At 37.0% G+C, this 23771-nt stretch overlaps 1 protein-coding gene across 4 annotated transcripts in view; it reads left to right on the top strand.

The window, feature by feature from the left end:
• The first annotated feature begins 53 nt into the window (after window positions 1-53).
• CCPG1 (cell cycle progression 1) overlaps window positions 54-23771 on the top strand; it is a 42857-nt gene continuing 19139 nt past the window's right edge. For 3 of the 4 annotated variants that reach the window (XM_025919465.2, XM_086710734.1, XM_086710732.1), the window contains exons 1-2: window positions 54-192; window positions 21210-21278. In XM_025919465.2, coding sequence (XP_025775250.1) covers window positions 21219-21278 — 60 coding nt within the window. In that variant the 5' untranslated portion in view covers window positions 54-192; window positions 21210-21218. Of the gene's footprint in view, window positions 193-16087; window positions 16116-21209; window positions 21279-23771 lie in introns of those variants that run through there. The other variant, XM_086710733.1, reaches the window with a different exon arrangement.

The raw sequence follows: 23771 nt of genomic DNA, 5'->3' as shown, positions 1-23771 counted from the left end.
GCCCGACATGAGGAGCAGGCGGGACTACGAGTCCCGGCATGCGTTGCGTCGCTCCGCCGGCCACCACCTCCCGGCTGCGGACGCCTGCGAGCAGGTTGTTGTTTTTAAGAGAGGCGTCACTGTGCTCGGAGCTGTGACCGCCGCCACCGCGACAGTCAGCGCAGTCGGGCGGAGGTGGCACTGCTCGTTCAGGTACGGCCCTGGGCGGATTGGGACCCCGGGAGAGGAGTAGCGGCCACCGGTCCGGGCCCTGACCAGCACCCTCTTCTGCCGGAGGCAGAGGCGGGGTCTTCTGTGAGGCTGGGGCTGCTCGGACTGGGGTCTGCTCCGGCGGGGGCCGACTCCTGGAGCCTGGTGTGTGCAGGCGCTCGCGTGGTCCCGGAACGCGAGTCCGCAGCCCCCCGGGCCTGAGCCGGCCTTTGAGGCGTCGGGTGGCGAGGTCCTGCAGCCTCAGATGCCCGCTGGCAGACCCGAACGGCGTGTCCGGGGCGTGGGGTAGTTTATAACCCGGGGGACACTCCTTCCTTCACCGGGCTGGCTTGGGGCGCTTCTAGGTCTTGATTGTTGAGCATCCATATGGTAAGATGTTACGTGCGTCACCCGGCCGGGTTTTTCATTCGGTCCATCTTTTTTGGTGACGTTTGAGCCCCGTGATGCCAGGAATAGAAAGATTAAATATTAAATAATGCGGCTGAGATTTCTGCTTATACGCCAGGCTGACAGTGGTCAGATATCCTTTCTTACCCTCTTCCCCATCCACCAACCCACTGTAGTATGGTCTTCCTAATGGATAACTCCCCTGTAGCAGCTGTCCACACAATTCCTTGTATGCGTTACATATTTATCTCTGTTTAATGAATCCAGCTCTGCCATTGGGAGCGCCAATTTTAATGAACTCAGTCAATTAGGGTACTTTGTTGAGTGGGTGAAATTTGCACTGCTTCACAATTGTTTTATGTAGAAACGACGTGGGGCTCTCTTGTATCAAGAAAGGTAACTACTTGAGTCCTGCGAATTTTAGATTTGCCTCCTCCGCTAAGGTTACATCCATTGGATAACGCTTGAAATCCTTGTTAGTGCTTCATAGTTTAAGGTTTGAATCTTATTAGGTCCCACATTTCTCAGAGGGATCTAATTTATCCCACCTTAAACGCTAGTGTGAATGGTTTACTATTCTTTGCTGAGCTCTCATCGTAAAGTTGAAGGACGGGAGTAAGGTATTATTTTAAGCATAATTTTTAACCCTTTACACTAAGAATAGGATTCTAATTAAAGAAGCAATTAAAAAATCATACTCATAATATTCAGGGATGTGGGAAATACTACTTTTTAAATGAAAACAGGTTAGAAAATAGTATAATTCTAATTGTGTAAACTGTAAAGCTAGAAGTGATCAGAAATAAGCTCAAAGGATAGTTGTAAAAGTGAGTAGATGGTGAAACTACAAATGACTTTTTCTTTATACTTTCTGGTATTTTCCAAATTTTCTATGGAAAAGAAATTAAGCAGCAATTCTAGTTAACCTTTTAAACATTACTTTAAAAAGCAAATAAACAACAACAAAAAACATACACAAAGCTCCTGCTATTGCATCCACAGACTATATGAGTAACAATTTGAATGTAAATTATTTGTGCAGAAGGGGCGTTAGGTGGATTAAAAGGAAAAAAACCCCTCACATATGACAATAATTCTTACTATTTGTACATGTCATCTTTTTTTTTTAAATCTGTTTTCATTTTTTACAATAAAATCAACGACAGAAGTGCTTAGTCTTGGGTTAAGGCAGTACAATCTTGATTATTCCTGTAAATCTATCAGGTGACAAAAGATGGGCATACTAATCTGAAAAGATCTGGAGATAGGGAAAATTTGAATTTATAATTTGTAAGCATTTGCCAGTGGAAATAAAGAAGTTAAACAGTAACAAAATGTGGGCTTTTAAAGCTTGTTTTCATTGAATCACTTTGAGTACCATGTTTAATATGTCTGATATTTTGGATTATGCTTACTTTTGTTTTATTTTCTATTACGGATATGTCTGTTATGCATGGATAAGAAGCACATTATTTAGCCCACATTTGGTTTTCTGTCATAAGGAAAGGGTCACATTGGTCTTCTATAGGAATATTCTATGTTTGCAATGATCAGTCCTGAAAAATTGAGATTTAACCTCAACTCCAAGTGTCCATTAACTGTTAATAAAAGCTCCATTCTAAAGCTTTTTGTTTTTCAAGCTATAGTAGTCATATTTTATTTCCTTAGATTGTTCTTTGGAGCTTTGCTTCCTCCTCAAATTCCAAATCCTTTTCACTATTTTGTACTTTTTAATTTTGTATATTTTGTGTATTGTGTTGCCTCAATATCTTACTAGATATTTGGGTCCATGTACTGGACATAAGAAACATAATTGATTAACATGTTTGAGTTACTAACTGCTTCCACGGTACTGTAGTCTAGGCTGTGTAGTTGTATTCTTATCCAAGTTAAATAAACATTTAAAAAAGCTAGGTGAGTATGAACTGCTAAGATCCTAGAGCAGTAGTTTCTGACATGTAAAGAACATGGACACAGCAGCAAGGCCTGTTAAGCCCAGGATATCTTAAAACAGAAAATGCAGACTCATCTAACAATGCAGAACTACTAGAGGCTGGATTGTTTGCATGTTATGTGTGGTTAGGTGAGGAAGTTGCCATAATGTATGTGATAACTTCTATTTTCAAGAACTTCCTTGTGGCAGTTTTACAGTTTTGACTAGATTAAAACAATTTAGAGATATGAATGTGTTTCAAAGGATATATCCAATGTATTGCATCAGATAAACTTGAAAAAAGTTTACAGTTTGAGTTCTAAGATGAAACTTAGAGCCCTATAATGTGAGAAGGATTGCAGTTAACTGGTAAGTTTAGGGATTTTCTTTTTTTAAAAAAGGGCTTCTGGTGTGTGTTTAAAGAAGGGCCAGTAGGGTTTTCTGAAGGAAGTATTAAAAAATGAGTAAAGTGAGTCAAAGATTTTCCTCCTTCATTACAGTAAATCAGAAATCTAATTTTTCTTTAGTGTTTGTCCATAAATCACAACCCTAAAACCTTCTAGTTCATGTTACCAATGTGATGACATGTAAAAAGAGCATTGGATTGGGAGTCAGGATGTTTAATGATGTTGAGCACATAATTTATGAATCTCTTTTGTTTCCCTGTGTACATTGTACATAATAGCTGGTTGCATTACTTCTTAGGGTATTTGTGAAGATTAAATCAGATATGAAAAAGACATTACTTTGTAAGTGGCAGAGTGATCTATGCATGCATAGTATTATTGGTCTACATAAAGTAACATTTACATAAAAATATATTATGCATTTGAAGTGTGATGATAATGTGATAATGTATTTTTTGACAGGGAAGTTTGATGGAAAATGTCAAATGGGGTATTACTTTGATATTTTGGTAGAACTTTTGGCTTTTTCTAGGTTGAAGGAAACCTGGCCCTTGTCCTGACTGTGACTTTGCACTCTTCTGCATTAAAGGTCCTGAAACTTTAGTGTGCTTTTATGGTTGGGCTTTTAATTTTGGTTTTGATTTTTTTTTTTTTTAATTGCACATCATATCATTCTAACTTCTAACAGTAGGAAGTGGATGTTTTTAATGTTCTAAATGTGTTTAATGTTCTAAATGTGTTTAATGTTCTAAAATGTTGGTTTAAGTTGATTTCATAACAGGCTCATAACAGTGAGCTTACACTGTATATGAAATTGTAGGTCCTCTGAGAGATACATTGCATGTGTAAGCCTTGGTCTTTCAGAAATAGTTTACAGCTTAGACACCTTCTTGGGAAATCAGCACTGCCTATTATAGCATCTGACCCTTGAGATTAACTTCAGTAACATGGACATATAGAATATTAAAGCAAAAAAGTCTTTTAGAAACTTTTTAAGGACTGTAAGTAAATATATATGAAAGTGAAAGGCAAAGAAATACATTATGTATCCTGGGTTGGTAACAGCTGTTTATATGATTAGTTGATAACTCAGTATCTTTACTAATATTTTCTAATATTACTACTAAAAAGTAACAATAGATGTATATTTAATTCTATATTTTTTAAAATGGAAAACAAGAAAAGTGTAAAATCCCTTTGTTTTTCATAAAATTAGGACAAAGAAAAAGTATAGATATATGATGAATATTTATTTTTTAACAAGCAAAAATAAATTATTTTTAAAAAAATTTGAGAATAAAGGAGAACAAAAAGACAAAACCCAACAGTTTTATTTATGTATTTATTCATAAAAGGGAAAAAGGGGCCACCAGAGGCTCATGGTCCCCAAGTGAGTATGGAGCCTGGTCAAGTTTATGTATTTATTGGCTCTTTTGGGCTCTTCCAGAATTAAGATATAACAATCTCAGATTTTTTTCTTAGAATGAGAATACTGGTGAAGGGAATGTTTACATGCTAACAGACATCTTAATTTCATCATAGTGTTTGAAGTTTGAATTCATAATGTTTACCCCATTTCAAACTTTTTATCAAAGGTGTGGCTTCTTTTAGATTGAGGCAAAAATAGAATACTTTTATCTTTGAATATGGCAGTAGTTGCTTTTGTTTCCCTGTTACATCATAGAAGGAAATTTGTGAAGAAACTGTGTATTAATTCACTTCTTAGAGAATTTATTTTCTAGATCCAAAGGTTAATCTGCTATACTCTGCTGTATGTAACAGTGTTGGTGCCTCTTTTTGGGTGTGGATAATGTGAAATTACTACTCTGTTCTAGAATTTTTCCCAGATACCTATTTTTAGTGATAGATTTCAGTGTTTTAAATGAAATTCCATTCCATTAGAACTAGGAGAGGGTTACTTACAAAGATCGGTTATGTTTATCTTTGCATCCACTCACATGATGAATATAGTAACCAAGAGTCAGGGCAGCCATAGGACCCACATCTTAATGGTGTAATTACTGCACTGTGGACTCATCAAAGCCCTGAGTAATGCTGTCTTTTCTAGTGTCAGTTTTCCACAGTAAACTTCTCATACCTCAGATAGTAAACATTTTTCTCTGACTCCCTTAAGCCCTTTAACTTGTTTTGAAGAAACTGGTCATCCAGAAGATGATTGGATTTGTATCAGTCATATACTATGCTTAAAATTGGGTTTGTCTTTTCATTTTTTTTTTTCAGCGTTTTTTATTTATTTTTGGGACAGAGAGAGACAGAGCATGAACGGGGGAGGGGCAGAAAGAGAGGGAGACACAGAATCGGAAACAGGCTCCAGGCCCTGAGCCATCAGCCCAGAGCCTGACGCGGGGCTCGAAAGCACAGACCGCGAGATCGTGACCTGGCTGAAGTCGGACGCTCAACCGACTGCACCACCCAGGCGCCCCTGTCTTTTCATTTTAAAAAAGTGTTTATTTTCTGCTGACTATAAAGGTAATAATGGTCATTGAAAATTTAGCAGATATATTACATATAATTTTAATTTTTTTAGATTTGAAAGATACTCTGAAATTTTAATGTCACACATAGGTTAATATAAATAGCATTTTGTTATACATATTATTCTGTCTCGCTTTTTTTAATGATACCTTTCCATGCCAAGGCATGTTGATCTACTTGATCTTTTATTGGCTGTGTTAATTATAGATGCTACAAATTTTAATTTTAATAAATTCATTCTTGGTGGGCATTTTACTTTCTAATTTTATATTGTAAAAATTACTCCGTCAACCATTCTTACACGTGTGTATATATATATTTTTAATTTTTAAACAATTTTTTAAATGTTTATTTTTGAGAGAGAGCTTGTGTGTATGTGCGCACACAAGTGGGTGAGAGGCAGAGAGACAGAGGGGGACAGAGGATCTAAAGCAAGCCTGGTGCTGACAGCAGAGAGCCCCATGTGGAACTGGAACTCACAAACTGTGAGATTATGACCTGACCCAAAGTTGGAGACTTAACTGACTGAGCCACCCAGGTGCCCCTTGTGTATATATTTTCATACTCATGTTAGCATTTCTGTCAGATAAATTCCTAGAAATGAAATAAATAGGAAATGAAATGGAATTGGTGGGTCACAGGTTTTCTGCCTATCAGTGAAAGGAGGGATGCCTGGCTAGCTCAGTTGGAAGAGGATGTGGCTCTTGGTCTCAGAATCATGAGTTCAAGCCCCACATGGGATGTAGAGATTACTTTTAAAATTTAAAAACATCACTGAAAGATAACAGTATACACTTCCCCTGTGTGCAATGCCTATTTCCCGATATCTTATCCAACCTGCTAACCTGTTTAGTCTTTGTTAATTTGTTAGGCATTAAAATAATCTTGTTTCTCTTTTTACACTACTTTATGTGTTTTAAAAATTGCTTGAGCATGTTCCTTGCTAAATTTTCCACTCAGTGCTTTAACTTTTTTCTTATTGGTTATTGGTGCACTTGAAGTGTTTTGAAAACTCTTGTATACATGTCTCAGATATTTTCCCAGTATATCATTCACTTTTACATATTGTTACTTTTGGCAAACAAGTGTATATTTTTATATAATTTCCTTTACAATTTCTGGGTTTTGTGTAAAGCTTAGAAAAGGATAATCTTTTTTTTTTTTTTTTTTTTAACATTTATTTATTTTGAGACAGAGAGGAACCTGAGTGGGAATGGGCATAGAGAGAGGAAGAGAGAGAATCCCAAGTAGGCTCTGCACTGTTAGCACAGAGCTGTATGCGGGGCCCAAACTTGTGTGAACTGTGAGATCATGAGCTGAGTTGAAATCAAGAGTTGGATACTTAACCGACTGAGCTACCCTGGTGCCCCAGAAAAAGATCATCTTTACCTCTGGATTATAAAACTGTTTTCCAATTTCTTTGATTCTTTTTGTTGTTTCATTTTGTACATTTAAATATTTAGCCCTATTTTACCAGGTGGTCTTAAAAGTTTTAAGAAGCTGTATATTAATAATGCTTATCTTTTACAAGGGAAACAAAAGATGACATTGAAAGTCTTTTGTAACATGTTTATGAATGTGGAGGTTGTGTTCCTGAATGATGCAACTTGGCAAAAACTGAGTTTTTTCCTTTGGGATGCAGGATAGGGAGAACAATGAAATTTGCTTTCTTTTTTAATTTGGAAATATTTTATATGAAAGTGGCTGTATTTCTGTGTCTCTTTGATCCTCTACCTTCTACATCAACAGTGGGAAGCTTCTGTGCTGTGTTGTGAGCATCCAGAATGATAGCCAGCATGAAAGTGGCTGTATTTCTGCGTCTCTTTGATTCTCTACCTTCTACATCAACAGTGGGAAGCTTCTGTGCTGTGTTGTGAGCATCCAGAATGATAGCCAGCATTTAGTTCCATATTCAGAATTGCCTGTCAAATTTTTTGTTCCTTGATGCTTTTGGAAAGCCACTTAGTTTTGGCCTTTGCTTGCTGAAAATACGTTGCAAGATTTATCAGCTGTAACAGTTTAAAAGTCCTACAGAAACTTAGTCTTTTCCTTTTTCTTTTCTTTCTTTTTTTTTTCTAAGTCTTTTTCAAATAAAAGGTTTTCCTGACCATTGTAGCCAGTAAGCCTTGAAATCAACTTCCCCTAGGGTAGTACTTTTGCTTCCAATAGCACAAAGGCTTACTAGCTGAACTGGTCTCCTAAGCTAGGTTTATTTATTGCTAGAATTTGGGGACCAAAATGAGGTCGACACTGTAGATGGTAAAAGTGTAAACTGACCCATCACTTAAGGTTAGACTACTTTGAAAAAAGAAAGCAAATACAGTGGAGAGTTCATTCCTCCCACAGTGAACCTATTGAAGACTACTTAGTTCCTGAAAGAGATTTCTCACCATCTAACTACAGAAATATTTATGTCAGTGTAACTTTTTAAAATGTGAATCTGCCAAATTACCATAAAGTATAGTGACAGAACCATCTTTATTAGACACTAAAAGCCTTAGATGACTTTTTTCTTGCATCACTCTTTTTCATTGATGATAAAAAAACCCATCAACAACTTAAACATCCATTAATAGGATAATAAACTATGATAAATATAACACTACATTTTTTAGTCATTAAAGTCATTTTTGAATAATTTTTAAACATTAAGAAGTTTGTTAAACAGCTAATTGGAAAGAGTAAAGTAGGATACTTTTTGACCCCAATGCTTATATAAAATGTTTGGAAGGATATATCCCAGGTACATTTACAATTTGCAGGTATTTTCAGACCACAATACTATGAAACTGAGAATCAACCACAAGAAAAAAATTGGAAAGACAACGAATACTTGGAGATTAAAGAACATCCTACTAAAGAATGAATGGGTTAACCAAGAAATTAAAGAGGAAATAAAAAGTACATGGAAGCCAATGAAAACGATGACACCACAGCCCAAAAGCTCTGGGATGCAGCAAAGGCGGTCATAAGAGGGAAGTATATAGCAATCCACGCCTTCCTAAAGAAGGAAGAAAGGCCACACATATACAACCTAACCTTACACTTTAAAGAGCTGGAAAAAGAACAGCAAATAAAACCCCAAACCAGCAGAAGACAGGAAATAATAAAGATTAGAGCAGAAATCAATGCTATTAAAACCAAAACAAAAGAACAGATCAGTGAAACCAGGAGCTGGTTCTTTGAAAGAATTAACAAAATTGATAACCCCCTAGCAAGTTTGATCAAAAAGAAAAAGGAAAGGACCTAAATAAATAAAATCAAGAAAGAAAGAGGAGAGATCACAACCAATACTGCACAAATACAAACAGTAATAAGAGAATATTATGAGCAATTATATGCCAATAAAATGGGCAATCTGGAATAAATGGACAAATTCCTGGAAACATATAAACTACCAAAACTGAAACAGGAAGAAACAGAAAATTAGAACAGACCCATAACCAGTAAAGAAATCAAATTAGTAATCAAAAATCTCCCAAAAAACAAGAGTCTAGGGCTGGATGGCTTTCCAGGGGAATTCTACCAAACATTTATAGAAGAGTTAACACCTATTCTTTTGAAGGCATTCCAAAAAATAGAAATGGAGGAAAACTTCCAAACTCATTCTCTGAGGCCAGCATTACCTTGATTCCAAAACCAAAGACCCCACTAAAAAGGAGAGCTACAGACCAATTTCCCTGATGAACATGGATGCAAAAATTCTTAAGATACTAGCCAACCGGATCCAATGATACATTAAAAGAATTATTCACCATGATCAAGTGGGATTTATACCTGGGATGCAGGTCTGGTTCAATATCCGTAAATCAATCAGTGTGATAACATCACATTGATAAAAGAAAGAATAAGAACCACATGATCCTCTTAGTAGATGCAGAGAAAGCATTTGACAATATACAGCATCCTTTCTTGATAAAACCCTCAAGAAAGTAGGGATAGGAGGATCATACCTCAAGACCTATGGCTAATATCATCCTCAGTGGGGAAAAACTGAGAGACGGTCAGGAACATGACAGGATGTCCACTCTTGCCACTGCTTTTCAACATAGTATTGGAAGCCCTAGCCTCAGCAATCAGACAACACAAAGGAATAAAAGGCATCCAAATCGGCTAGGAGGAAGTCAGACTTTCACTCTTCTCAGGTGATGTGATACTCTATATGGAAAACCCAAAAGACTCCACTAAAAAACTGCTAGGACTGACCCGTGAATTCAGCAAAGTCACAGGATATAAAATCAGTGCACAGAAATCGGTGGCATTTCTATACACCAATAATGAATCGGCAGAAAGGGAAATCAAAGAATTGATCCCATTTATAATTGCACCAAAAACCATTAAAAAACCCATAAAATACCTAGGAGTAAACCTAACCAAAGAGGTGAAAAATCTTTTTTTTTCTTTTTTCATCATCCCAAAAGGATTTAACTCCGTGGTCTGTTAAATGAAGTTGTGCAATGGTGATGGAAAAATCAGTTTCAGAAGATCCTCAACGCCTTTTTCTGACCTCCTCCATGTTTATAGTATTGGGGGAGAAACCTAACTGCATTATTTGCTGAGCATTTATTATTATTATTATACCATTTTATAATTATACCATTATTATTTTTAACGAGAGGGGGTTCTTTCCTGATCCTTTGTGGGGCATCCTGAAAACTGAAAGCAGGGAGAGAAATTACTTGTAGTCTGCTTTATTGTTGCATGAGAAAAGCTGGGAGAGTGAGATCCAGAAGCTGGAAAATTAATAAAGCAAAGATTCTCTCTTGGGCCTCAATTTCACTTCGGTGTAAACTGTTAGGGTATATATTATCCATGGATAACAACACTGAAAACTATAGAAAGCTCTTGAAAGAAATTGAAGAACACACAAAAATGGAAAAATATTCCATGCTCATGGATTGGAAGAACAGACGTTAAAATGTTGATACTACCCAAAGCAATCTGCATATTCAATGCAATCCCTATCAAAATAACACCAGCATTCTTCACAGAGCTGGAACAAACCATACTAAAATTTGTATGGAACCAGAAAAGACCCCGAATAGCCAAAGTAATCCTGAAAACAAACAAACAAAAAATCTAAGCTGGAGACATCACAATTCTGGACTTTAAGATGTATTATAAAGCTGTAATCATCAAGACAGTATGTTACTGGCACAAAAACAGACACACAGATCAATGGAACAGAATAGAGAACCCAAAAATAGATCCATAAACGTATGGCCAACTAATCTTTGACAAAACAGGAAAGAATATCCAATGGGATAAAGACAGTTTCTTTAGGAAATGGTGTTGGGAAAACTGGATAGTGACATGTAGAAGAATGAACCTGGATCACTTTCTTACAGCATATACAAAAATAAACTCAAAGCAGATGTAAGACCTAAACGTAAGATAGGAAACCATCAAAATCCTTGAGAAAGCAGGCAAAAACCTCTTTGACCTTGGCTGCAGCAACTTCTTGCTCCACACGTCTCCAGAGGCAAGGGAAACAAAAGCAAACATGAACTATTGGGACCTCATCAAGATAAAAAGCTTCTGCACAGCAAAGGAAACAATCAGCAAAACTAAAAAGCAACTGATGGAATGGGAGAAGATACTTACAAATGCCATATCAGATAAAGGGTTAGTATCCAAAATCTGTAAAGAGTTTATCAAACTCAACACTCAAAAAACAACCCAGTGAAGAAATGAGAAAGAGACACGAATAGACACTTTTCCAAAGCCAAGACATCCAGGTGGCTAACAGACACATGAAAAGATGCTCGACATCACTCATCATCAGGGAAATAAAAATCAAAAACACAATGAGATACCACCTCACACCTGTCAGATGCTGTTGAGGATGCAGAGAAAGGAACCCTTTTGCACTACTGGTGGGAATGCAAACTGGTGCAACCACTCTAGAACACAGTATGGAGTTTCCTCAAAAAATTAAAAATAGAACTACCCTACAATCCAGCAATTGCAGTAAGTATCCAAGTGATACAGGTGTGCTGTTTTGAGGGAGCACATACACCCCAACATTTATAGCAGCGCTATCAACAATAGCCTAAGTATGGAAAGAGCCCAAATGTCCACTGAAGGATGAATGGATAAGATGTGGAATATATATACAATGAAGCATTATGTGGGAATCAAAAAGAATGAAATCCTGTTTGCAACAACATGGATGGAACCAGAGTGTATTATGCTAAGTGAAATTAGAGAAAGAAAATCTCTTCCACTCATGAATGGTGGAATTTAAGATACAAAACAGATGAACATAAGGGAAGGGAAGCAAAAATAATATAAAAACAGGGAGGGAGACAAAACACAAGAGACTCTTAAATATAGAGAACAAACTGAGGGTTGCCGGAGGGGGCATAGGTAGGGGGATGGGCAAGGGGCATTAAGGACACTGGTTGGGATGAACACTGGTGTTACATTAGGGGATGAATCACTGGATTGTACTTCTGAAGTCAATGCACTGTATGCTAACTAACTTGGATATAAATTAAAAGTAAAACTTAAAAAATGAAATTTGCAGCAAATATAAACTGTATGTACCACCACTGTTGAGGAAGATTTTCTTTGTCTGTTCCTTTTATTGCCTTTGTACATGCTCTTCATTTTGCCTGAAATACCCTCCCCATCTTATCTGCATGTTTTGCTTCTGTTTGTACTCACCTTGCATTTTGCCTAATCAAAACCTGTTTCGAGCCCCTAAATGATAATATTTAAAACAAAAGGATTTAGAACAGTGTCATATAGTTGATGTTTAATAAATATTTGCTGAATGAACGTGAATGAATGAATTTATCTTGTTGCCACAGGGCTGAAGCACCTTATTGAGGTAGACAAAATAGAAGAAGGTAACACAGGTAGAAGAGAAAAATGAGACAGAGAGCATAATGGTAGGAATTATGAAATGGAACCAGGGATGAAGATATTCCTCTACTCAAAATATACATTATGAGGTCTATATTATTTACCAAGGCTAGGTATCAAGAGGGAAAACTCTTCAGTTACTGAAGCCACCTGTTCAGGATAAGCTCAGTTCTTCTAACACTAAAGTCAGAAATTTCTACTGATTTTTTTTTTTTTTACGTTTATTTATTTTTTGGGGACAGAGAGAGACAGAGCATGAACGGGGGAGGGGCAGAGAGAGAGAGGGAGACACAGAATCGGAAACAGGCTCCAGGCTCTGAGCCATCAGCCCAGAGCCCGACGCGGGGCTCGAACTCACGGACCGCGAGATCGTGACCTGGCTGAAGTCGGCCGCTTAACCGACTGCGCCACCCAGGCGCCCCATCTACTGATTTTTTTTTTTGTAAAGAAGATGCTTGAAAATGTAGTGAAGTATGTGCTTACTAACAATTTCAAGGAACAAGATAATGAGTTCAGTAGGACTTTTTTAAAGCGACTCTTGGGGTGCCTGGGTGGCTCATTCGGTTAAGTGTACAGCTTTGTTCCAGGTCATGATCCCATACTTCGTGGGTTCAAGCCCGGTGTTGGGCTCTGTGCTGACAGCTAGGAGCATGGAGTCTGCTTCGGATTCTGTGTCTCTGTCTCTCTGCCCCTCCCTTGCTTGCACTCTGTCTCTGTCTTCCAGAAATAAATAAATATTAAAAAACTTTTGGGGAAAAAAAAAAGTGACTCTTAATGTACATCAGTGGCATCACAACAAAGCAAAATTGATGTTGGTAATGTTAAGGTGTGGCACTTTTATGAGGGCTGTCTGTGCTACAGAGTTAGAGTAAAATGCCTTTGCGTAGATCTGAACTAGACTTCACTGTCTTTAAGACTTAATTGAGAGCATCCTCAGTATTACACCAGGAAGGCTGGTCTCCTGATAGATACAAGAGTATTGTCTCTGACTGCTGAAAGTAAGATGAAGTGATACAGAAGCCAGCTCCAGCTGGAGACTTTCATTTTTTACAATAGTTTTTGCTATGCTTTTGTAAGAGGTCTTTTTAGAATTGAGAGTACAGTAACATGGTCAGACCACTGGGGTGATGTGGCATTAGGTTTCATCAAATTTTCTTTCCTTGCTGCTAGACTTCATTTGGAAGTTGAAGAGTGGGTGAAATTGGTAGATGATAATGGATTTCTTAAGCTTTTCTGTTTCGACCTCTTCACTGTGGTAGGTAGTGATTTTAGTGGCTCTAAATCCCTTTTGAAAATACACAGCATTAAAAAAATACTCATAACTATGCTCAGTTTAACACAGGCAAGTTTAGGGGTGGAGCTAAAGTTGAAGCTCTTTATCAAACAAAGCCTTGAACATAATACTAACAAGCAGAGTAACTCAAGGAAAAAAGTGACACAAACTACATTAGGCAAGTTGTGCTAAGAAGTAAGACGTAAATGCTGAAGACTCAGGAGTAGAGACCATTGTGTCAGAAACTGATCTAGGAAAATTTCATGGAGGAGAGCTGAGCATTAAGTATAGAAATGAGAAGAAAGGAGGAGGAAAGCATTCCAGGAAGTGTAACTTGAGTAAGTGAAGACATGGATGAATGAGTGTCCATTCTGTATTCAGGAGACATAGTAAGTAGATTACTTTGACCAGGTGAGATAGTTCAGGAGGGAGACTTAAGTGATTCCCAGATAGTGAAAGTTTATGAATTTCTCTGTAAAGGGTTTGACTGTTTGTAGAGAATAGTTATTCTCAAGGTCAGATTGGAGTAAGTATTGTATGTAACCTGCTGTCAGTTTCATCTTTGCCTGTATATAATTGTTTTGGGTGTTTATATATGTTTATGAAGGGAGTAAGAAAAGTGTTGAAAAATGGTACTAGAGAAAGTGACAAGTACCATAATAATTAAAACAGCATTGGTACAGGAATATAGATCAGTGGAACAGAATGGAGACTACAGAAATTGATTCATAAATGTATAGAACTTAAAAAAACATTTTTTTTTAATGTCTATTTTTGAGAGAGAGACAGAGTGACAGCGGGGGAGGGACAGAGAGCAAGGGAGATACAGAATCCGAAACTGACTCCAGGCTCTGAGCTGTCAGCACAGAGCCTGATGCAGGGCTTGAACTCACGAACCATGAGATCATGACCTGAGCTGAAGTTAGACACTTAACTGACTGAGCCACCCAAGTGTCCCTATAGAACTTTACATAATAAAAACTGGCATTTCAAATCATAGAACAAGTATGAAATTTCCATAATTGGGATATTTTCTCACACCAAAAGGGAAAAAAATCCAGATGTATAGATTTAAACAGTTAAATGTAAAGCCCAAACTGAGAAAGTCCTAATAGAAAATATAGGAGAATAGTTTTGTCATCCTTGGATTAGGAAAGACTTTTTAAGAGCAAGCAAGATATATAATATAGGTGTTCTAAAGAACACCCTGTTCTCCATCCTCTGTATTTGACTGCATAAAATTTATGATAGAAGGTATTTTTAAAAAACTGAAGCATTTTAGAAGAAAATATTTGTGAAGGGTGTAATAGTGAATTATTTTGTGACCCAATTTAAAGAACTTCAGATCAATAAAGATAATCCAATAAGAAAGTGAACATAAGAACATGAGATAATCTACAGAAAAGGAAATAAGGATAGTCAGTAAACATTGGGAAAGATATACAACCCCACTAAGTTATCTGGGGAATGTGCATTAAAATAAGATAGTTTTTGCTCAGGAGATGATCAGACGTTAACGATGGTTGTTAGCGTTTTGAGGTTATGGAGAAATAGTTGCCCTCATATTTTGGTAGGAGACTTTCCCTAACCTTACCTAATCTTATTCTGATCCCTATCCTCCAATCCCTACATTCAGTTTTCCCCCTTCGTGCTTTATTTTTCTCCACAGTTATTAGCCACCAACTGACTTACCATATATTCTGCTTGCGTGTAGCCCTAGAATATGAACTCTTCAGGGAAGGTCCTGGTGTTTTGCCACCCTGCTGTGCTGTATCCCCATCACTTGGAATAATTCATGCATGGCACATAGTACTTGCTCAAGAAGTATATGCTGACTCAATGAATGAAATACTTATGTTTCAGATCAAGATAGGCTCATTTAAAATATTTCTGAAGAGTTGTTATTGGAGAAAAAATTAAATATAAAGGGTGTTTAAAAATTTTTTATTAGTTGGGATGTTGAATCCTCTTCCCTTTCTCATGATGAAGTCTGGTTTAAAGCAGGCATTTTGATATCCTTTTGGGGAGGTGAAAGTTCCAGAGCCTTTGAAAAACATTAAAAAAAATTTTTTTTTAATGTTTATTTATTTTTGAGACAGAGAGAGACAGAGCATGAACGGGGGAGGGGCAGAGAGAGAGGGAGACACAGAATCGGAAGCAGGCTCCAGGCTCCAAGCCATCAGCCCAGAGCCCGACACGGGGCTCGAACTCACGGACCGCAAGATCGTGACCTGAGCTGAAGTCGACGCTCAACCGACTGAGCCACCCAGGCGCCCCTGAAAAACATTTTTGAAATGGATTCTTGAAAGCTATCTAGACTGCCTTATCTTTGATCCCACTTACAGCACAGCAGCACTTTTGAGACCTTTGCTGACAGCCCATTGGTTGGCTTACATTGGAATTATAGACATGTGGGAGAATAATGCTCCCATTCTTCTCCATCATGTCTAATTCTAGAAGATATGGTGATAGGAAACCTTACCCTTTTCCAGAGTAAAATGTAGCTACTCAGGAAGGATGAGGGGCACCATCATATCAGGTAACACTCAATCCAGTTATACTTTCTGAGATAAAATTAACGTTGCTGTTATTACTTTTGACAACTGCCACCTGAAGTGTTTTACGTCTTTAGCCCATAATTCCCCTAAACTCAGTCTCCGGCTTCCTGCTTGATGTTTCCACTTGGATGTGATAATCGCTGTCTCAAATTTAACATGCCCCAAAATAGTTCACCAGTTTTCTTTTCATAACCTACTGCTTTTGAAGTCTTTCCTGTCTCAGTGGCAATTTGGTTTTTGTATTTGCTTAGGCCAGGACTCCTCTCTCACACCCTATATTCAGTATATTGGGAAGTGTCGTTACTTAGCTGTACCTTCAGAATATATTTGTGTTATCTGTCCACTTCTGATTATCTTTATGGCTACCACCCTGGTCCAAACTACCATAATTTATCAGCTGGATATTGTAGCTTTGTAAATGATCTTCCTGCTTATGCCTTTGCTCTCCCCCACAGTGCTGTCTAAAGAAGGCTTCCAGAATGTTTTCTTTCTTTCCTCAAAAATTTTCTGTGACTCTTACTTTAACTCCAAGTAAAAAGCTATAAAGTCATAGGATCTATAAGGCTCTACGTGCTTGTTAGCCCTCTGTCCTCATCTTTTCCTCCTTTCTTTTCAGGCCACTCTTCTCTACCACACAGGCCTCATTGCTGTTCCTCAGAGATGGAGGCAGGCTTCATTCCAACTTTGTACCTGCAGTTTGGTCAGAAATGCTCTTTCCCCAGTTAACCGCATAAGGATTGCCTCACCTATTCAAATATTTGCTCAAATATACTTTTCTTAATGAAGCTTTTCCTGACTCTGTTTTTAAAAATCAGTCCCTTCCAACTTTGGATTTTCTGTACTCCTCTCTTGTTTTTCTTCATAGTTAGAAATATAGCATCAAATATACTGTGTATTCTAGCTGTTTATGTATTGTTTATTGAATGTCTCCATTGTGGAAGATGAAATGCACAGTATAATTGATGATTTTAATTCAGGCTATTGCAATATAGAGAAAGTTCATTAATGAGAAACATCTCAAAGAGAGAGGAAACCAAGGGGTTTTATAAGGGCAAGTAAACAAGGGAATCATGAGGAGAGGTGGAAGTGACTCTTAACCTGGGATTTGTGAGGGAAGGTTGGTCCTTTTGCATTTAGTCATTTGTCAGAAGACAAAACAGGACTGGGAGATTTTTCAGTGTTCCTTGCTTTCCTCCATCACAGGGCTCAGATGCAGTTCAAAATACTCAACTATGAATAGAATTCAAGCCCCAGGAGGCAAGACTCCTGTCTGTTTTGTACTTTGGTGTATGGTATTTTCAATACCTAGCAAGTGCTTAGATACTTGATAAATGTTGAACAGATGGGTAAAGGAATGAATTTAAAATGGTAATCACCTTAGGCCTCCTGTCTGCTGAAGAATGTGTAATTATACCCATGTAGAATTGGTCTTTCTGCTGTAAGTAGCTTCATAAATGAGATGAGACTCCATGGAGTAAATTTACATCCTATCATCACCAGCTTGTGCTGTATTCTCTGGTGATACCATGTGCTTGTAATACTTACTGTCAAATTCTCTTCAATAGAGTTCTACATACAAAATCTTAACATATTGCGAGGTGAGAGAGTCCATTTAAATGATGTCTCCTATTCTGGAATCTCTTATTATAGACTTTGGGTTTTATCTGGAAGGCAGTGGAGACTAATTTTAAGTGATTTGAGTAGTTCAAATGATTTTTATGTTTTTGGATAAACTTAGTGTAGGCAGCCTTGTAAAGGAGTGACTGGAAGGGAATTGATCACATGTTAGAGATCCATGAGGGAGCTGTTACCTTAACTGAAGTGGGAAATGATGAAGTTGGGGTAAGAGTGGATTTTGGGGTCAAGGTGAAGTTTTAGCTATCCTAAATCTAGGGGTTGATATTTTGTGGCTTTTCCTTATAGCCAGATTGTTTTTGGCTAATGCTGTTCTCTGAGATAGCAAAAATAGGAAGAACAGCAGGAAGATGATTTTAAGTCTTGTAGATGTTATATTTGAAATGCCCAAGAAGCCTAAGCAATGGGAAATGTATGACAAAGAAACTACTCAAGACTGAAAGGAAGCCTGGGTCTAGAAAAGTGCTTCAAGTTTATCATCTTCATAAAGTACCTTAACTTTATAACTTTGTATGATTATTTATGCCTTTGTAACTTCCCGTAAACTGCATATTTCTAAATTATTAGTAATGCTCTTAAAATGGGAGGAGTTTGTGCCTTTACCTTTGGTCAAAATAATGGGAGAGGAACCTCATGGGTCCCTCCAGAATTTTGATTTCCTTGAACAGTTTAGACTTGTGTTACTAACTGCATCATCATCCAGCAATCTGCCTTTCTTCTTTTTGAGTACCTAATATGTGTCAAGCACTGTGCTTGTGTGTTGGGATTATATAATAGGCAAGTAAATAAGCAATTACAGCACAGCATTCTCTTAAGTGGTAGATTAGGGAAAATACTAGTCTTTGGGGATGAGATAGGAAGGACGGGCACAGGAGTTTGGGTTGAGGTAAGGGGCTAGGTCACTGACGAATGAGGAGGTTCATATACAATGGCACCTTTTAGAGTCAGTGTATTTAGGGTGGGGCTCAGTTTTTAAAATTTTGCTTTAATTGCAGTGCACCCAACTTTTTGAGAATTGCTGACTTAAGTGGGTTCTTTAGTAAGGCTCTGAATTGTACTTAACCAAACTGTTTCTCTGGTGTTATGTCCAGTAGGGAATCTTTTTTTCTCATTTGGACTGGATGTCAAATTTGTCCTTCCTTCCAGATGAGTAAACTAAGAATTAAACTGGGGCCTGATTTAATGGGGCTCCTTGATTTGAAAATCTCAAATATGCTCAAGTTGTTCCAGTTTAGCAATGTATATAACTTTATTTTGAAATGTTGGCTGTTAATTTGAACACCTGAGCTACTAGAGTACTTTGTTAGAAAACGAAAGCTAGGAACTACCTGTTTAAAAGAGCCGTTTAAATGGAAATTACCTAGAGGAAAGTAGGAGATATGTACACATTAAATATCTCTGGGTTTGGTAATCACCCCCCAAGTTTTGGAAGATTATTAAGAAAGTAAAGCACTGGTAAGTCTCAGAGGTGAGATGAAGCAGTATTGAGAACGTGGGTTATAAAGGAGGTTAGAAACTTTCACAGGAAGGAAGAATGTTTAGGCTTCAGGTAGTTTTCTTTATCCTACTTCTTGTTCCATGGTTTTTCCAACTACCCAGTCACTTAAACCAGAAACCTGGGAGTTATCCTACCAACACTCTCTCCCTTCTGTATTTGGTTATTAAATCCTTTAAAACAAAAATCTTTGATGTCTTTTCAAATCTTTCCTAACCCTGTCCTTTCTTTGTTCCTTCCCATTCATGAATCCTGGTTAAATGTATACTCATCTTCTCCAGGGAGTATTGCTCTGATGGCTTGCATCTCCCAGGTCTAGGGCTCTTTAATTGCTTGCTACCTCATCTTAATATATGCACTTTTAAAGATTCATACCTGATTTCTTTTAACATTCCACTCATGCTAGATTAATTGCCTTGCTTAGAACTTTCATATTTAGTTTTTTTTCTGCCTTTGTTTTTGCTCTGTAATGCTTTTTCTGTTCTTTTGGGACATCCAGTGTTATCTCTAAAGGGGAAACAACTTTATTTTTTTGTGAAATCTCTCAACTTTTAAATTTTGGCAACTAATTCAGTTAAAACTTGCTGTCTCCCATGTCTAAAAAACATTGTAACCTCATAAAGACTTCTTTGACCATTCCTCTTTCCTCCTGTGAAGTTAATTGCTCAGTTTTTGTGTAGTCTCATATGTCAGCTCATAATTTTCAAATTGTTATAAAAGAATTCAAGTACAAATAGTAATATATCAAAGTTTTTTTTTTTTTAAACTCATAAAAACTGGTTCAATGAGGAATTGGGAATTGTATAATAGCTTAATATGGAGTGCTATAGCCTTTGGGGTAATCTTCTCTACTGGAATAGTTTACCTTTACATTTATGGAGTTATAAACTGCCTGGGCCCTAATCAGTTGCAAGTAGGAAATCAAATAATCAGGTGACTTACTAGAAAATGCTCTAGCATGACAGTATAAGTCACACAGTCATCTTTGTATCTCATTTTAGGTTTTGAGTAATTTGTCTGAATACATGCTGATTTTTATATTAATAGTGGCCAAGCACCTCTTTATATTTTCTCATTTTAAAATGTTAATTTTTCCAGAATCACTAATAGAAGATTCAGACCAATATTTTTTGGCCTGTTTGTAAATGAGCACTGTTTCCATATTGAACTATCTGCATTAGCGTTCTGTTAGAAATGCTAATTCAACTTGAATTTAATGTGTTCTCAGTGTATGTACAATAATAGCATTTATAGGACTTAAATATGTTGAATGAAGTCAGTAAAATATCATTTGATTAGCTTGGTTTTGAAGTTTAAATAGGAGTTTCAGGTAGAAAGGGGAGAACAAACCAGGTAGAGTGACCAATATATATACTGCTTTAGGACTTGAGTCTGGGTTATTGTCAATGACCTCAAGTTTCTAACCCATTTCTGGTCTCCCCCTTCCCCCTGCTTTATTTTAATTCAGGTGGAGTATTGCTGACATAGTTATTTTCATAAAAACTGTTTGATCGTATTCTTTCCCTGCTTGAAAAATCTATATTGCTTCATGTTGCCAACACAATAGACTTCATTTTGCTTGGCCTGGGAGCTCTTCTGCTATTTGGTCTCTCAACCCTTGATTTACTCACAGTCAAATTGGCTGCTCCTTTCCCTTCAGTTCTGCCTGGCCAAATCCTACATTTTCTTTCAGACTTTATTTCTTTATTCCAACAATATGACTGTCCGTATAGTCTAACTGAGGAGGTTCTCTTGTCTTAAAAGTTTGGTTGTATTTGTTCATAGAAATATGCAGTTATATGCCCTGTATGATAATTCTGTGGGTGGGTTGTCTCAGTTTCACCTGGAAGGCAGCAAGCCACTTTTCATACTAGATCACATGTAGTGCTTCCTATAGAATTTTTAAAAATATACCCCACATGTCAATATATTTTTATATTTGTAGACCTGAAAAATGTCTGAAAATTCCAGTGACAGTGATTCATCTTGTGGTTGGACTGTCATCAATCATGAGGTATGCTATTTAATACGTCAATATATGAGGTATGCTATTTAATACCTTAATATTTAATATGCTATTAATACTTTTAATGCTATTTAATACAAATAAGGCAATTTGTAATATTACAGTGTTAGTGGTGTAAGCTGGGCTTTTTGAAGGCCATTATTTTTTTATGTTGAAGCCTAAGGTTCCATTGTCCATAGCTTGGACACTTTTGCACCCATATTAAACTTCACTACTGAAAACTCTTAACGAGCAGTATCTTTTGCATTATAGTACATTGCTTTCCTCAGCTTTGAGACATTAGGCAAATATTTATTGAAGGTTTATTATTGTGTAGGGCCTGCACCTTACCTACATTCTCATAGAATTGTAAACAACCGTCTGTGGTATAGATTGTTTTCATTCTCATTTCATAGTTGAGAAAACTAGAGATTAGAGAGGTTAAGTAATTTGGCCAAATTTTATAACTAGGAAATGTTGGCTGCATTAAAACACACCAGAAAGGAGCATGGAGAACATATGTTCTACTTTTGGTATGCTATGCTATGCTATGTTATGTTATGTTATGTTATGTTATGTTATGTTATGTTATGTTATTAGCAGAACTTGACAGAAACAAGGCTATGGCCCGAACTCTTTAAAAAAATGAATATTCTTACAGAAGTATGATGTTATATGACTAGTATATAATAAGCATTAATTTCTTTTCCACATTGGTAATATATGTTCATTGTAGAAAAATCATAAAATACTGATAAATAGAAGCAATAAGTTAAAAGTCATCTATATTTAAAGTTTTAATGGATTTGTCTACAGTTTTCTTATTTGTTTTTAGAATCTCTTAAGGCTTGACTTGTTTTCCTTGACTAATAAAAGTTTTAAATGGTATTTTTTATAATTACTTTGATAATTTAAGGCTTAGACAGTTGGTTACTCCTGTCTTCTAAAAATCACTATTAACCAAAGAAGGATTTTTTTTTTTTTTTCCTAGTATAGTTGGAAAATTTAATGGCAGCTGTACCAATTGAGATTGGGGTGGTTTCTTTTTTAAATAAGTGACTTTTCTGTTTTTAACCTGTTTTATACAAAGCTTAGATCAGCTCCCATAGCAGTAACTTTTCCTTCAAGGATAATTAACATTATAGGAACAAGGAAGCTGTGGGAGTCTTACTTAGGATTCTGCATTGTGAAGCAAGGCAGGAAGCCTCTCATGCACTTAGCCAAGTGTGTCATTAGGGTGCTTCTGTTGGAGATAATCTTGTCACAGAGTAGATCAGATTTGTATTTTCATCCCTCTTCCCTCTGTATCTAGTTATCCAGTTCTACTCTTTCTTGCTAATGTCTCTTACATGTGTTTCCTTTCCTTTTCCATTGCTACCATTCTGTTTTAGGCCAGAACCTGTGTCCCTTGCAGTCCCCAATTCAGCCCTACCCTGTTTCTGTCATTTCCCTACCACTTTAGGCATTCCCAGAGTCTTAACATTCAGAATTCTCCTTAGGACTAAACTCAAAACCTACTCCTTTAATGAATTCTTTTAATTTTTGCTGTTTTGAGTTATGTATATTAGGAGAACTTAGACCTTTCAGTTTCATGGATCAGTAAATCACAAAAAATTGGGAGAGGAGGGGCATGAGGATAGGTAGAATCACCTTAGTGGTTAACTCTATTTTACTAATTAAGATATGAGAAAAAACTGTAAGATCCACTATTTTTTTTTTTCAACGTTTTTTATTTATTTTTGGGACAGAGAGAGACAGAGCATGAACGGGGGAGGGGCAGAGAGAGAGGGAGACACAGAATCGGAAACAGGCTCCAGGCTCTGAGCCATCAGCCCAGAGCCTGACGCGGGGCTCGAACTCACAGACCGCGAGATCGTGACCTGGCTGAAGTCGGACGCTTAACCGACTGCACCACCCAGGCGCCCCAAGATCCACTATTTTCTTAAAGAGAAGGTAGTTGACATCAAAGTAGGGAGGACAACCTTGGAAGAATAAAGAATAATCTAAAATTTTATAGAGAAAATTTACTCCATCAATTCTATAGATACATTTTAATCCTTGCCTTTAGACTTTTAGTTCTGCATTGCCATAGTAAATAGTTATTTGCATGTGGAAATTTCTCTGAATAGGTTGCAAATTTGAATTTTGGAATTGAGGTTTTTATACTTCATAACACATGGCAAAGTGCCTTGCATAGTACCTTCGTAAATGTTGAGTAGAAGTAAATTCATAGAAATAGCAAAGCTTAAAAACCTACCCTCTGTGATCAAATTAATTGCTTGGGCTTATAAAATAGAGTACAGCATTTGACTTTTGGCTGACTTCTCTTAGAATCTAACCCTGTGATTCCATTCTGCTGTTTCCCTGACATAGGCCATTATGGACTAAATTGAATAAAAGGTAGTCAGATTAGATACTGTTCCCTTTGAAGTATGGCAGCATCCAGGACTTTTAACAATGGAAGCATCTACATGTAGTGAAACCCAGCTTTGAGCTTGATTT

The sequence above is a fragment of the Puma concolor genome, chromosome B3 (assembly GCF_028749965.1).
Source record: "Puma concolor isolate L17-30 chromosome B3, mPumCon1.1.hap2, whole genome shotgun sequence".
Taxonomy (NCBI): Eukaryota; Metazoa; Chordata; class Mammalia; order Carnivora; family Felidae; genus Puma; species Puma concolor.
Note: the sequence above shows the minus strand (reverse complement) of the source record. Positions and strands in the feature narration are given on the sequence as shown.